At 38.0% G+C, this 15,682-nt stretch overlaps 1 protein-coding gene across 7 annotated transcripts in view; it reads left to right on the forward strand.

Annotated features, from left to right (window-relative positions):
* Nucleotides 1-1,438: 1,438 nt before the first annotated feature.
* LOC120466852 (NACHT, LRR and PYD domains-containing protein 3-like) overlaps nt 1,439-15,682 on the forward strand; it is a 54,960-nt gene continuing 40,716 nt past the window's right edge. For all 7 annotated transcript variants that reach the window (XM_089128915.1, XM_089128916.1, XM_089128917.1 and 4 more), the window contains exons 1-5: nt 1,439-1,546; nt 2,691-3,231; nt 6,917-7,027; nt 7,578-9,518; nt 15,022-15,195. In XM_089128915.1, the coding sequence (XP_088985041.1) occupies nt 2,738-3,231; nt 6,917-7,027; nt 7,578-9,518; nt 15,022-15,195 (2,720 nt within the window). In that variant the 5' untranslated portion in view covers nt 1,439-1,546; nt 2,691-2,737. The remainder of the gene's footprint in view (nt 1,547-2,690; nt 3,232-6,916; nt 7,028-7,577; nt 9,519-15,021; nt 15,196-15,682) is intronic.

Genomic DNA, 15,682 nt, shown 5'->3' on the forward strand with positions numbered 1-15,682 from the left:
CTCCCTATACTGTCTGGTCCCCTCTTTTGCACTCATCTCTCCCTCAGTTTTTTTTTTTCTTCTAAAAAAAGTTAAATAGCATTATAAGTAGTAGCACTGTATTTATGAACTTTATATTTGATTATAGTTGTTATATTATACATTATTTTAGTAACACTCCAAAAAAACGGCAATAAACATTAAAATTTAAGTCATTATTGAATTTAAGCATTCAAAAAAGAATGAAAAGAATGTTAACAAACTTTATCTATTTGTTTTAATAGCTTCTTAAGGAGGTCTTGTCCTATTGTGTGACATCTGTGTCCTATGGTGTGACAGGCCAAAGTGTCACACCGAAGGACATTTCCTGTCACACCAAAGGACATTTGAGCTTTTTGTGGCATGTTAATAACTATGGTAATGTTTGCTGAACTGTTAGCAATTGGCATGATACATTTGCATAATATTACATAGTCCTGCTGTTAAAAATACAAATTTAAATTAAAAAAATAAATTTAGGGGCGTCACACCAAAGGACAAAAAAACTTAACAACTTCAGTGGTCTGAAAACATAGTTAAATATTTGAGCAATTCTGAGAGAAATAATTACTATGTGCACTGCTCATGGGCTTCATAGGGGTCTTCAGTCACATGACCTTGAATGGGGTCTTTCTACTAAATGTAGTTGTCCATGATATTGCCCAACATAATATCAGGTTATTGAGTAACACCAAAGGACATTTTTTTTCTGTCACAAACTTTATGAAATTCCCATACATTTAGAAATGTATGTATAGGAAAATGATTGGCCACTTAGTGAAATAGACACTTGCACAATTATGCCAGGAGTGCTCATTAAGATTTTTAAACATCATTTTCTTTATTTATTAAAGGTAATGTTTATGAAAAAATGTTGTCTCCCGTCACACCATAGGACGAGTTTGAGATGTGGCTCAAAGTTGTAAAAAAAATAAAAAGTAACTCTGGTATTAAAACAATAAATTCATGTAAAACAAGAAAATGCTTAACCATTTACAGTATTCTAAATGATGAAAATGTGAAATAAATAATTTTTTATCTTCTGTGACGGTGAAAAAGCCACGTCACGTCAACTACCCATATACAAAAAGAGATAACCGGAGTATCCATGACTTTTAAATGACTATAAAAATGTACAGTACATGTTGCCATAATGAGGGCAATCAGTGGTGGGCTGTTCTTGTCTTCTGTGGGGCAGCAGAACGTGCTGAGTGACCCAAACAAACATTCAAGAACGTTCTGTTCCATTTGCAGAAGAACGTCCTCTCGTCCTCGGGAGTTCGTTCTCCTGAGTCGAACTTGGCAAGTCCGAACAACCAAGGACGCAAGAAGAAGTTTGCTTAAGTTTGGTATTGAGAAACGGCCAGATATTATTGATTTACTTACTAAACCCGGAAGTGTGAAAAGACTACATTCAAGGTGGAGCTGCCGCATATCTCACAGAGTGAAACCGAAAGCAGCCGACGACTGTAACGTTAAAGACGCCATTACAGGAGATAGAACATCAGCAATCGCTTCACATGTTACAGTAAGTTCGTTAAACTTTCGTTAAAGTTCGTTAAACTTTTCATCTCTGTATTATCGATGGAGTAAATTTGCGTCTAAACAAACAGACATAATGACGTAACGTTACTCATGATAAAGTGGAAAATTACTTTACGTCTACTGTAACACTCATTAAATGGCCGAAAATTGTTAAACTTTTTACACTTATGCTTTTTTTCCCCTTTAACATGATATTTTAAGTTTAATGTTTAGCCTAAATCTTTGGTTGAATTTAAACTACTCATTTATAATATAGGCTATTGTGTGTGTTAAGAGTGGTGAAAAGAAGTGTGGCCTAGTTGCAGGATCTCATAAAAGCGTAAAATTAAAACCATATTTGCTTAATTCGAGACGGAAAACGGACTGTGAAAAACACCTGCAAGAGTTAAGCAGTTATTAAAGTGAAGGAGAATCCAGTGTTTAAACTTTTTTTTAATCCAGTGTTTTTAAACGAGGCTGCTGTGTTTGAAAGCGTGGCCGACATGTTGCTCTAAAAAACAGTAATTGGAGAAAAACTGTTGATGTTAAGATAAAGTAAAATAAATTTATTTTATTTATTTATTATATTTATTTAACAGGGACAGTGTATGGCATGGCATACCAGAATTAGCTACAAGCTAAATTTCATCTGTAGTCCCTGGGCAGGAAAGGAAAACATACAACCAACAATCCAGCAACACATATTAAACCATAAAACATCATCATACAAGCTTCATGGAACAATTGACAATCAACAGACACATATATACCATAAAAACATCATACAAATCGCCTCGGACAACAAGTTTCACATGATCAATGGGTACATGATTGTATAGATTTTAACCATAATTTCACTTTATATTTAAAACAATTGAATGTACTAATGTCTCTAAACTCCTTTGGGACTAAATTCCAGTGTTTAGAGGCACTGATAGAGAAGGCTGATCTGCCAAACTCGGTACGTCTGTGTTGAATGGCACAGTGGCCACTACTGGATGCCCTAGTTGTTCTCTGGCTATCTGAGAGCAATATTATTAACTCCTCTAATGGGGGCGCAGCCAAATTAATTGTTAAATTTAAATGTTATTTAAATAAAATGTGTCAATTCAGTGTGTTATGTGTATGTTTTCTGTGTCCACATACAGGTCTGGAATCAAGTCTCTCATAAAATGAGGAGAACAGTACCTGTAAAATGAGTGTGTGTGAGGAGAGAGAGGAGAACCGTAGCTGTGAAATGAGTGTGTGTGAGGAGAGAGAGGAGGCGGCGTCTGTTCACACTCAAAGAGCAGCATCTCCAGTATTCAGCTGTGTGTCTATGAAGAGTAACAACTCCATGCTTCAACCTCCTACACTCAGTAATGGCCAATCTTCAGGATTCAGCTGTGTGTCCATGAAGAGTAACAGATCCATGCTTGAACCTCCTACACTCAGTGATGGACCATCTTCAGGATTCAGCTGTGTGTCCATGAAGAGTAACATCTCCATGCGTGAACCTCCTACACTCAGTGATGGACCATCTTCAGGATTCAGCTGTGTGTCCATGAAGAGTAACAGATCCATGCTTGAACCTCCTACACTCAGTGATGGACCATCTTCAGGATTCAGCTGTGTGTCCATAAAGAGTAACAACTCCATGTTTATTCCCCCTGATCTCAGTGATGGACCTGCTGTGACCTCTCACCCCGTGTGAGTATCATGAAGTTCAGGGCTGGTCCAGATTCTGTTGGCGCCAAGATATTATATAATATTATATTATATTTACTGCCCCTAAAAACAACAATACTGGAAATGACATACACAAACACAAGTGTGTGTATGGGTGCATATATAGTTCAAATAAAGGGTAAAAAGGCTATATAAAATATGTATCCAAATTGAATATATCTATATAGATGATAGTCTTGCAATCCAGATAAGTTAGCATCATTAGCCTCTCTCCTGGTGACCCTATTCTTGAACATAGACTGGACAATTATCCAAACTTATGGTTGCTGAACTTAATGTGCTGCATACATTTATTTTTTTATTTTCTATTAATATAAAGCCTGTGCCTGGACACCCTAAAACTGCAAGTCAAAGTAGTAAATCCAACCAAGTTGTCTTCCAAATTTGTCTCAAACTATCTATATCTGGGAGTTTTAGGCGCAGTAGCCAATATGGCCGCTAGGTGACATTCAAACTCCATTTGGCGATTTAAAACCTTTAAGAGTTTTAATTCATGAATGCTTTGGGCTACTTTTTTATATAAGACACTTAGGATTTTATTGCTGAAGTGAAAGCAATCAACAGCAAAAGTCAAAATAAAGTTTTACATTCAACTTGCATTAAATGTAAATAAAATGAAAAAGTTCCCACTAGTGGTCCGTTCCAGTTCTAAAGTAGCTCCTCAAAATATCACATAAACATCAATGACTCACACAAATTGTAGTTATAATTCTTACTTCTATATTGTTTTTTTCTGCTCTTCTTCTTTGCCTCAAGACCAGTATTGTTCATTGTCAAGGCAGAAACCAACAATCACCCTTGTTGTTTGTGAACACAACCCAATAAGTCCATTTTAGCCAATCAGCGCACAATAGTCATGGTCAGGTGACAAGGCTGCTAGTCACTTCAAAAAAGATGCGCTAGCACTCAAGCCGTGTTCACATTACAGCCCTTAATTCCCTATTTGTGGACAAATTAATTTATATTCCTCTAAAATAACTATATTTCCTATATAAATGATGCTTATTTTTATGATATATTTAATATTTCTTTAACTTTACTAAAAAAAAAAAATCATTCCAGTAAGTTCAGACAGCCAAAACCTAAAATGTGGTGTCTTATGCTGGTATGAAATTAACAGAAAAGCAGCAATATCAATATCACTAGATGGCTATAGTACGCAGTGGCTGCATTTAGGCTGAACTCTAAAACACTATTATAACCACCTCTTAATGTAAGATGAGACTATAAAAAGATGCCAAAATATGCAAATATGAACATGTTATATATATATATATATATATATATATATATATATATATATATACACTGTATATATTAGGCAAAGTAGTGCATCATGGATCATTTACTTACCAAACAGGTAAGAATAAACGAAGAGTTCAGATGCAAAATCTTCTAAGTGCCATTTGAAATTTTCTTCTAGAATGATAATTTTTTATCAAGCTTCTATATTAAAGTTCAGTAATTTCACTTAAATGGCAATGAAGATTACCTATTAATTGTCATTTAAGTGAAATTACTGAACTTAAATATACAAGCTTGATAAAAATGATCATTCTAGAAGAAAATTTCAAATGGCACTTAGAGGCTTTTGCATTTGAACTCTTCAAACATAACAATAACTAAAAAAAGTAAGTTTTAGGTATGAATAAACAGGTTAGAACAAACAATAATCATAGTCATAGCTTTCTGTTTTTTAATTTTATCAACAGCTTCTGTTGAGCTGTTTATACTTTAGATGAATTGAGCTCGTTTCATAACTGATGAACTTGAAACTTGTGGCTCAATATAATAAACCCACTAATCTCAGAAACCATTGAACCGCATCAACTTTCATTCTGCTCAACTTTTAATTCATAAACTTTACCCACTTTATTATCATTTCTATAAGAAAACATGTAAAACTTGACTGAGTGTGCTTGCGAGGGCCCTAACCAGGTAAACTTTCAGATGCCTGCTGATAATCATCAGGGTGACCTCTGACATTAAAGCTTAGTACTAGAAAGGTCAGTTTGACTGAAGGAGAAATGGCAATTGGAAAATATTTGCAAAATGCTCCAATATTTTTTTATTTATTTAATTTTTTTACTGTAAAGCACTTTATGACCCTTCCTTGTCTTTAAAAGTCTGTCTATATAAATAAACATTACTTACTTACAATAATAAGTTGCCACTCCTAAAAACCAAATCAGAGGTTCTCAAACTTCTCAGATCAAGTACTGTCTACCAAATCCAAACATGTTCGATGTTATTTCAGGACAAAACAAATCTTGATCCATTTCTCTTTTTCGTTTCAAGAAGCAAAAAATTGGGATTATACGGTCAGTGAGGCACTTGCAATGAAAGTGTTTTTGTTTTGTTTAAATTAAGAGAAGAGGTATTTTTGTGGTAATAAACATTATCCCAAAAATGTCAATTGAGCATCACTTTTACTGAATCCGCAATATTCCTTTGCCGTTAAGTCATCCTCATTTATGTAGCGCTTTTAACAATGTATATTGTTTCATATCATTTAAGCTAACAGAGATTGGTTTGGTTTTATAGCGGTTTTTGAATAATTAAATTTTTTAATGTTTATGATAATTTGTTATTAAATTAGGGTCCGCTAAGACGACACCGTTCTCTCTAAACTGAACCCGTGATAAACGCTGATGGTGTTCACATGCGCAGTAACAAACTGCTTGTCTTGCCTATAAATTTTGATACAGAATTTTTTATTTTATCACTTCGCGGTTGGTACGTGAACCGTAATTTCCACAGTGCTTTATCTGTAGAGAGGGAAAGGGATCCTCCATAGGGAGAGGCTAGTTGGCACTTCAGCACTGCGTTGTCATCGGGTCCAGGTGAAGCTCCTCGTCAGATCTGGATACGGCCTGGATCCGGCAGACTGCGGAAAAACCTCGGGATAAACAGAGAGACTAAAATTAGCGTAGATGCCATTCTTCTTATGATGTTACGAGTACATCAGGATTTAAGGGACGTGTTCCCAGTTCCGGCTGACCTAACCTATGCAGCCTAACATTGAATTATAGCAGTCTATAGTGTATGATGTATGCTAGGGTAAAGAGATGTGTCTTTAATCGATCTTTTAACTGACAGAGTGTCTGCTTCCCGGACAAGTTTAGGAAGACTATTCCGCGGTTTTGGTGCTAAATAGGAAAAGGATCTCCCGCCTGCAGTCGATTTTGATATTCTAGGTATTATCAACTGGCCGGAGTTTCGAGATCGCAATAGACGTGAAGGACTGTAATGCGTTATAATGATCCATCCCTCTTTTACGTTGCAAAAAGCAAAAAATTGGGATTACGCTGAGGCACTTACAATGGAAGTGTCCTCAAAAAAATATGCAATAATTTTTGTGATTCTCAACGCCTAATTAAATCAATAACACTTTAAAAACAATGAAATATTAGATACATTTAGCACAGAATCAACTTTGTATTGATGCCTTCACGATCGCATGATCGCGCTCCTTTAGCCCTGTTTACCCTGCCATTAATAACGCATGTTTTCTCTCTAAAACTATGCATAATGCATATATACTGCTCTATAAATTACAACAGTTTTGCTCAGTGTTAATTTAGTGGAGCAGACAAAAAAAATGCACAAACATTTTTTTTAAATATTTTTTTTTGTTTTTCCTCAGTATCAACATCAGGAAGAGAAAGAGAACAGCTTCTCCAGTATCCAACTGTGTGTCCATGAAGAGGCAAGAGCCCCCACAATTCAGTGATGGAGCAGTGACCTTTGACCCTGTGTGAGTACAATCAGGTAGACACATGGACACATTTCATATGGCTAAAGCTCTTTAACATGTATTACAAGTAACAAGTGGAAGTCAAGATTCAAGACTGCTCAAACCAGACAGTGAGAGCAAATATGAAGGAACTTTTAAAAAGCAGGATTCATATCAGCTGATCAAGATCAAATTAAATCTGTGATTAGAAATAGAAAAATCACAAATTTTTGATACGAAAGGAAAGTGGCAAGTTCTTTAGACATATAATCTTCTCTGACTTTTCAAATGCTTCACTTGTGGCAAAGGGGACTTTAATGTGCAACTAGGAAATGTAGAAACTGAGTTTGCAGTCTCTTATAATAAATCATCTCTCATCAGTCTCCATTTAGATGCTAATTAATTACATGTAACCATATCACACTACAATAGATATACATTTGTCTGAAAGAGCAAACACTTATTTCTACATGTGGTATGATTTTCATATTAAACATATTTAAATAGTTTCTTTATTTTCACTAAGGTCTTTTCTGTTTGTTTTTGTGTCTCTGTCTTACTGTGTTTTCAGTGGTGGGAGAGCTGAGCAGATCCGATATGTGTCCTGTCAGACCAGCACATCCTCCACCTGTCAGAAACACATCAGTCATCATGACACAGAAGCAGCCCTGCAGCTCGATTCTCACCAGCCAGTGCTTGATGATCTTCAGAGAGTCAAAGACCAGCACAAAACCAGCATGAAGAACAGATATGAGAGTTTATTTGAGGGAATCAAACTACAAGAGAATCAGACTCTCCTGAACAGGATTTACACACAGCTGTACATCATAGAGGGAGAGAGTGAAGGAGTGAATGAAGAACATGAGGTGCTACAGATGGAGAAAAGTTACAAGAACCTCCAAGACACTCCAATCCACTGCAATGACATCTTTGATCCTTCACCTGAACCAGGATATGAGGAGAAGAGAAGAGAGAAGAAAGACAAAATCAAGACTGTTCTTACTAAAGGCATCGCTGGAATCGGGAAAACCGTCTCTGTGCAGAAGTTCATTCTGGACTGGGCCGAGGGAAAAGCCAATCAGGATGTAGATTTCATGTTTGTGCTTCCATTTAGAGAGCTGAACTTGATTAACGATCATCAGTACAGTCTTCACAGACTTCTGCTGGACTTTCATCCTGAACTTCGAGATCTGGACTCAGAGATGTATGATGAATGTACAGTTGTGTTGATCTTTGATGGTCTGGATGAAAGCAGATTGACACTGATGTTTTCAGACAGTGAGAAAGTTTCTGATGTGACTGAGTCTTCATCTGTGGGTGTGTTGATGTCAAACCTCATGAAAGGAGATCTGCTTCCCTCTTCTCTCATCTGGATCACCACCAGACCAGCAGCAGCCAATCAGATCCCCTCCAAATACATCAACCGTGTGACAGAAATTCAGGGATTCAATGAGCCTCAGAAGGAGGAATATTTCAGGAAGAGAATCAGTGATGAGCATCAAGCCAGCAGAATCATCTCTCACATCAGAAGAGCAAGAAGCCTCCACATCATGTGTCACATACCCGTCTTCTGCTGGATCTCATCCACTGTGATTCAAAACATCCTGAAACAAGATCTCAGTGCAGAAATCCCTCAAACTCTGACTGAAATGTACATACACTTCCTCCTCATTCAAACTCATAAGAGGAACCAGAAGTATGAAGAGAGAGATCCAGAGAAACTCCTGCAGTCCAACAGAGACGTGATTGTGAAACTTGCTGAACTGGCTTTCAATCAGCTGATGAAGGGCAATGTGATGTTCTATGAGGAGGACCTGATTGAGAGCGGCATAGACGTCACTGACGCCTCAGTGTATTCTGGGATTTGCACTGAGATCTTTAGGGAGGAATCTGTAATTTATCACAGGAAGGTTTACAGCTTTGTACATCTCAGCTTTCAGGAGTTTTTTGCAGCACTGTATGTGTTTTTCTGTTATTTACACAAAAACAGTGAAGTTCTGAAAATGTTCCTCACTGGAAAGTCCAGAACCCAATCTGGGAATGTTTCTCTTGATGTGTTTCTGAAGGGAGCAATGAGTAAAGCCTTGAAGAGTAAAAATGGACACCTGGATCTTTTCCTTCGATTCCTTCATGGCATCTCACTGGAGTCCAACCAGAGACTCTTACAGGATGTGCTGATTCACACAGAGAACAACCCAGAGAGCATCAAGAACATAATCCACAACCTCAAACGAGGTCAAAAAAACAATGTCAGTCCTGAAAGATGGATGAATCTGTCACACTGCTTGATTGAGATGAAGAATAATTCTATTGTTGATGAAATTCAGACATTTTTACAATCTGGAACAAACGACAAACGTCTTTCTTTTGCACAATGTTCAACTTTAGCAAACATGATCCTGATGTCAGAGGAGGTGATGGATGAGTTTGACCCTAAAAAGTACAAGTTCATATCTTCACAAGAGGGTCTAAGGAGACTGTTACCTGCTCTGAGGAACTGCAGAAAAGCTCTGTGAGTGTGAAAATATTAATATAATATAAACTGAATTGAAATATGAGCATACTACCCCCATCATTATAGATTTCCTGTGGCACTGTAATGGCAATTTAAAATGTTTCATTTATTTACATAATTTTGAAGTGTCCACAGATTAAAAGACTAAAAGTTTATCATTTCACGGATGCAAACATTGCAATATCGATGCTGAAACGATACATTGTGTAGCCCTAGTATAAATGTGTGTAGTATGAATGGAATCCAGACGCACTACATTCGCCATGTTGTCAATATTATGTGACCTACAAGCGTCAGTTACGTCACTTCACTGCTATTCATAAAACCTCTCCTTATCGGCCGGCCGATATATCGGACCGATATTTGTGGTTTTTACGTGTATCGGAATCGGCCGATACGCGGCTGCTGCGTTCGCCGATAGTTTTTTTCCCGGCATTATTTATAGACAGGCAACACCGGCAGCTCTGTGCTGCTGCTGGAGACTGCAGTTCACGTGCCCCGCCCTCCCCCACTAGCAGAGTGCAACCTGCTCTTCACAAGAATGGTAACCTAAACTTTCAAAGGATCTTTTAAATGTTTGACTGCTGAAATATTGCCAAACACTTTGAAAATTGAAACATGTTGCTCTATAACTGTTATGTGCTTGCAACTATATAGCTAAGCAAGTTTGTGGGTCCAAATGGAAAACATGAATGCCTCGTCTATAAAACTTAACTGCTTGCCATTGTATTAGGGAGCTGCAAATAGCTAAAGGCGGGCGTACACGGTGCGATTTTTTGCTGTTTTACGAGCTCGCAGATGATTTTTTTCACTCGGGGGAAATCGCGTGTAAATCGGTTATGCTCGCATGTCGCGGCACGTATCGTGTGCGAGGAAGATACGAGCCGAGCCGAGCACCTCTCGACCTCCCGATAATTTTTAAGCATGTCGAAAAAGTTCGGGAGCTGTTGGCTTGCATTCGTGAGGTGTATGCGGTTGAATGAGCCGATTTGTCGATCTATCTGAATTTGACCAATCGGGAGCTGAGGAAATCCACAGAAGAAATACGAAAATGGTGTGGACTACTAGAAACACTGCTTCAATTAATGTTTTTATGATGACTTTGTGAAAGGTTAACTAAACAGCATCTGCCGTGTTCCTACTGGCCAGTATTTGGCATATTTCATTCTGAAACAACTGTAGGCTATGCTATTGTTTTTGATAGTGTTATACATTTCTTACAGATTCTTACACATCACGATGATCATTAGGTTATGTTTGTATCCTCCTAAAAGCAATAACAGTTTGTCTACAGCCTAAGCTTTTTTTTATTAATGCCGACAGAACAATGTTGCCAGATATTGCTACGAAAAACAAGCAAAAACTAACAAAAACAAAGAAATTATATAAAAATCCAAAATAAGTTCAAAGCTTGTGTTTTGAAAATAAGATAAATATATTACAAACCACTTTAATAACTTCCTAAAGCGTGACATTAATCCAAAAAACAAGTCCAGATACTGGCACCTTTCCATTATGTGGATCTTGCAACACGGGATCTGGCACCCGCGCCCTCACTCTCACAACGCGCTCAAGCTCACTCAAGCCCCGTTCACGGCGATAGCTTCTCGCAGCAAAATGAATTGCAAACGCTCACATGAGGTGGTTTAAACGGCTAATTAATCATTCAGAGAGCTTGAAATTTATTTTTGAATGTGTAGCCTACCGTAACTATGTCCGTCCGGACGTCCGTTTCGCGGTGCTGAAAACGAGCCTATAGCAAAATAACCACGGCTTGTATCAATGTTTTATATGCAGTTATGAGAGTTTTTAGTGCGGAACTTTGTGCGATTTCTTCGGAATTCAGCAGGTCGTAAAATCGTGTCGTATATCACTGCCTCCATACGATTTTTGTATAAACGCACTCGTAAAGTGTGCCTGGGCATACGATCTTCCGACCGTCAGAATTCGTACCGTGTACGCCCGCCTTAAGGTGTAGGCCAGGGGTCCCCAACTAAATTGGCAAGAGGTCCACTAACCAGATCAGCCCAGTAAACGAGGGTCCGGAGATGCAAAAACACCCGACAAAATAAGTTTGCTTTCATTTTATTAAATTGTAACAATGTCAACAAATTGGCAAAATCTTTGACAATAAAATCTTTATCTTGAATACTTGAATACAGTTGAATACATTCAACTGATTTTGTTGAAATTCATTCAAGTATTATTCCATTTTAGTGCAAATATTCAAATATCAAACCTTTGAACGTCAATAACAGCAACAGGAAGCATAAAAATAAAGACTGAAAATTACAATCTTAATATATTAGGAGCAAATGATTTACCTTCATAACTACTCAAAGAAAAATGCATTCAGTGTTGTGAACAGCTGCTATTGCACATAAACTTGCAAACATTGCACTTCAAAAGTGCAAAAGGGAACAAATAATGCACCTCATAATACATTATATAAAAAAAATTACACAATACTTCTATTAGTGCAACAAAATGACTATAAAACATTTGACAATAAAATCTTTGTTTAAATCTATTCAACTGATTTTGTTGAAATTCATTTAAGTATTATTTCATTTTAGTGCAAATATTCAAATGTCAAACCTTTGAACATCAATAACAGAAACAGAAGCATAAAAATAAAGACTGAAAGTCACAATCTTTTTATATTAAGTGCAAATGATTTACCTTCATAACTACTCAAGAAAAACACATTCAGTGTTGTGAACAGCTATTGCACATAAACTTGCAAACATTGCACTTCAAAAGTGCAAAAGGGAACAAATAATGCACCTCATAATGCATTATGTAAAAAATATTAAACAATACTTCTATTAGTGCAACAAAAAATAAAGTAAACATTTTTGTAAACAAGCAAGTTTTTAAACTTAGCTCAGTGTGAGAAATTTGCATGGGCACTGGCAGCCAATCTCTTAAATCTGGGAAGGAATGGAGTCAAAGCAATTCTCAGACATCCATGCACATGGTCATTGGTCAGTTGTGAGCGGTACTTATTCTTAATGATGTTTAGCGTAGAGAAGGCTGACTCACAGCTATAGGTAGAGCCAAACATTGTTAATGTGTACACTGCCACTTTGCTAAGTACAGGAAACTTTGCCTTTGGCACAGTCTGCAGCCAAAATGTGACCGGGTCAGAGGATTCACATTGCTCTCTTAACACTACATCAGCCTGTAAATCTAATAGCTCCATTTGAAGGGCCTGTGCATTAACCCATTTGTACATATGTACTGCCTCCTTTGAGAAAGAAATAACATTCTTAACAAAAAATGGACTCCTAACAAAGAGCATCAGCTGATCTCCCAATGGAAAGCCATCAAAGCGAGCCTTAAAGTTTTCAATCAACTTTTGGATAAAGTCAGAATGAGCAGTGACATTGATCTCCTGTATCTCCTTCACTGAAGGAAAATGTGTACAGTCCTGCTCAAGATCCATTTTCAGAATGTCCAGTTTCCTCTGAAAAGCCTGGACTGCAGCCACCAAGTCACACACAGAATTGTCTTTCCCTTGAAGCTTCAGATTGAGGTCATTTAAATGCCCTGTGATGTCAACCAGAAAGGCCAGTGTGTCCATGTTTCTTTCCTCTTCTAAAAAGTGCAAAAACACATGAGCCTTGTGATTTTTTTGTTGTGCAAGGAAATCTTTAATTTCTTTTCTTAGCTTCCAAAAGCGAGCCAGCACTTTTCCTTTACTCAACCATCTGACATTGGAGTGCAAGAGCAGGTCATTGGCAGGAGCATCTACTTCTGCTAAAAACTCCCTGAGCAGACGATGCTGGTGAGCTGATGAAGCCCTCAGAAAGTTAACTAGTTTGGTGATGGTGTTCATAACTTCTGCGTGGTGCTCTGAAAGTGTGGAGCAGAGAACAGACAAGTGGATAATGCAGTGATATGACAAGAGCTCTGGGTTGTCCTCTTTCAGTCGACTGACTGCACCTTTTTCTCTTCCCATCATAGACGGGGCCCCGTCAGTGGTGATGGAGACAACATTTTTTAGATCGATTCTCCTCTGTGTCAGCATTTCCTTAATGGCCAAATATATGTCCTCTCCCCTGGTGTGCGTTTTTAAAGCTGTGACACCTAAAATGTCCTCTACAAATGTTTTAGTCTCCTCACGATAGAATCGGACATACACCAAGAGCTGAGCGTTATCACTTACGTCAGTTGATTCATCAGCAGCTAACGCAATGCACGGGGCACTTTGGATGGCGCTGTCAAGCTGGGACTGCACATCTTCCGACAGTAGCTCAGCTCTTCTTGTTGTTGTTGTGGATGATAAAGGAATCTGACGAACCTTTTGTTTTAGCTGCTGTCCTTCTTTACCCTCGAACAACGTGTCTGCCAACGCCTCCATACATTCTTTCACCATTCCGGAGTCAGTAAAAGGCTTTTTGTGTTTGCCTAAAATCCACTGTACTCGAAGTGAGCACTCGTAGGCTCGTTGCTGTGCTGTAAGGGACTGTGTTATCACCCGTGTTGCGCGCTCATACTGTCCTTTCAGTTCACAAATTTTCCTCGTCCTCGCGGGTGATCCTGGCGGGTAATTTTCATTGAAAGTTTTGTGTCTTGTCTCGAAATGCCGCTTGATGTTTCCACTTTTAACAACAGCAACAGACTCCGAACAAATAAGACACACGGGCCTCGTAGAGCTCGATGACGGCAAAATGAACGCATACGCTTCAGTCCACTCATCTCGAAAGATGCGGTTTTCTGAGTCCACTTTTCTTATTTTGGATAAAGCCATAATAATCCATTCACGAATGTCTTAGTAATGTGTTGTGTACAAGCCAAAGTTTGTGATCTCTCCGGACCCCGGCTCTTGCAGCTGCCCGCGCGCACGCCTGTTCAAAAATTACTTTCGGTAATTTTTTTTTTTTTTCAAAACTTTTAAACAAAAATGTTTAGAGGTCCGGATAAAAAGGTATCGGGGTCCGGACCTGGACCCCGGTCCGCCAGTTGGGGACCCCCGGTGTAGGCTATCCGTTCAGTATGCATTAGGGCTGTCTATGAATATTCTACATTCGAATATGTATTAATTTTGAAGGTGAAAATTAATATTTGAACGTGGAAAAACACGCCCGCGGTTGCAGACTAATAACGTTACCACAGCTGCACAGCTCGCTCTAATTATTTAATTTATGCTTAAATATTTATTTTCAGCACTGAACTTTTTTTTGTTCTACCTCATGTTTTTAATATTTGTTAAAAATATTTTTTTTGAAGTTAATTAAATGTTACTTTTATTAAATTGAGACCTGTAACATTTGTTAACATCATGTCATTTTTATGATGTAAATTGAGGGAGCAAAATGTATCGGCTCCAAATATCGGCTCAAGAAAATCGGCAGCCCGTATCGGTCATCGGTTAAGGCTGATGGGTACAAAATCGGTATCGGCACTAAAAATTCCATATCGGTCGATCCCTAATTATCAACACAGGACCAGGATGATCATAACCTTTTAACAAGAATCCTCTCTTTTTTTTCAGATTAACAGCCTGTAATCTCACTGATCAGCAGTGTGAAGTTGTGGCTTCAGTTCTACAGTCATCAAACTCCTCCCTGAGAGAGTTGGACCTGAGTAACAATCACTTGCAGGATTCAGGACTGAAGCTGCTCTGTGCTGGACTGAAGAGTCCAAACTGTGGCGTCAACATACTGAGGTTTGAGTTTCACATTCATTCTGTAAAGTAGCAGAAAGCAGTTTCTGAGAAACACTGTCAATATATGAAATCAACACCCCCTCCCTTCATTGCTCCACCGCTGAAAATAATTAACTCACACGTCACATGTGCATAGGGTGACCACACGTCCTGTCTTTCATCTCTATTTTAAATTTCCCAAATTATAATGAGAAAATCATGTTTTGTGATCATCAAAGTGAATAGTAGTTTTCTGTCTCGTGAGAATTTCCTAATCAAAGGCAGCCAATCTCATCATTTTGGAGAACAAAAATAACATCCTATCACAATTCGTAATCGATTAACTTGCAGTTGGTGAAGGCAGCATATTAGAGAGAGCGAAGGAGATCAAGTCAGATGTGAATATGTCAAAGAAGCGTGTGTGTACATTTAAAGAGGATCTTCAAAAAGAGTTATTATGTGGAGTAAGTTTTGAAAAAAGAACTCAATGCGGTATCGTGCTGAATGA

Source organism: Pimephales promelas, chromosome 3 (genome assembly GCF_988280905.1).
Source record: "Pimephales promelas chromosome 3, fPimPro1.hap1.1, whole genome shotgun sequence".
In the NCBI taxonomy this organism is placed as follows: domain Eukaryota; kingdom Metazoa; phylum Chordata; class Actinopteri; order Cypriniformes; family Leuciscidae; genus Pimephales; species Pimephales promelas.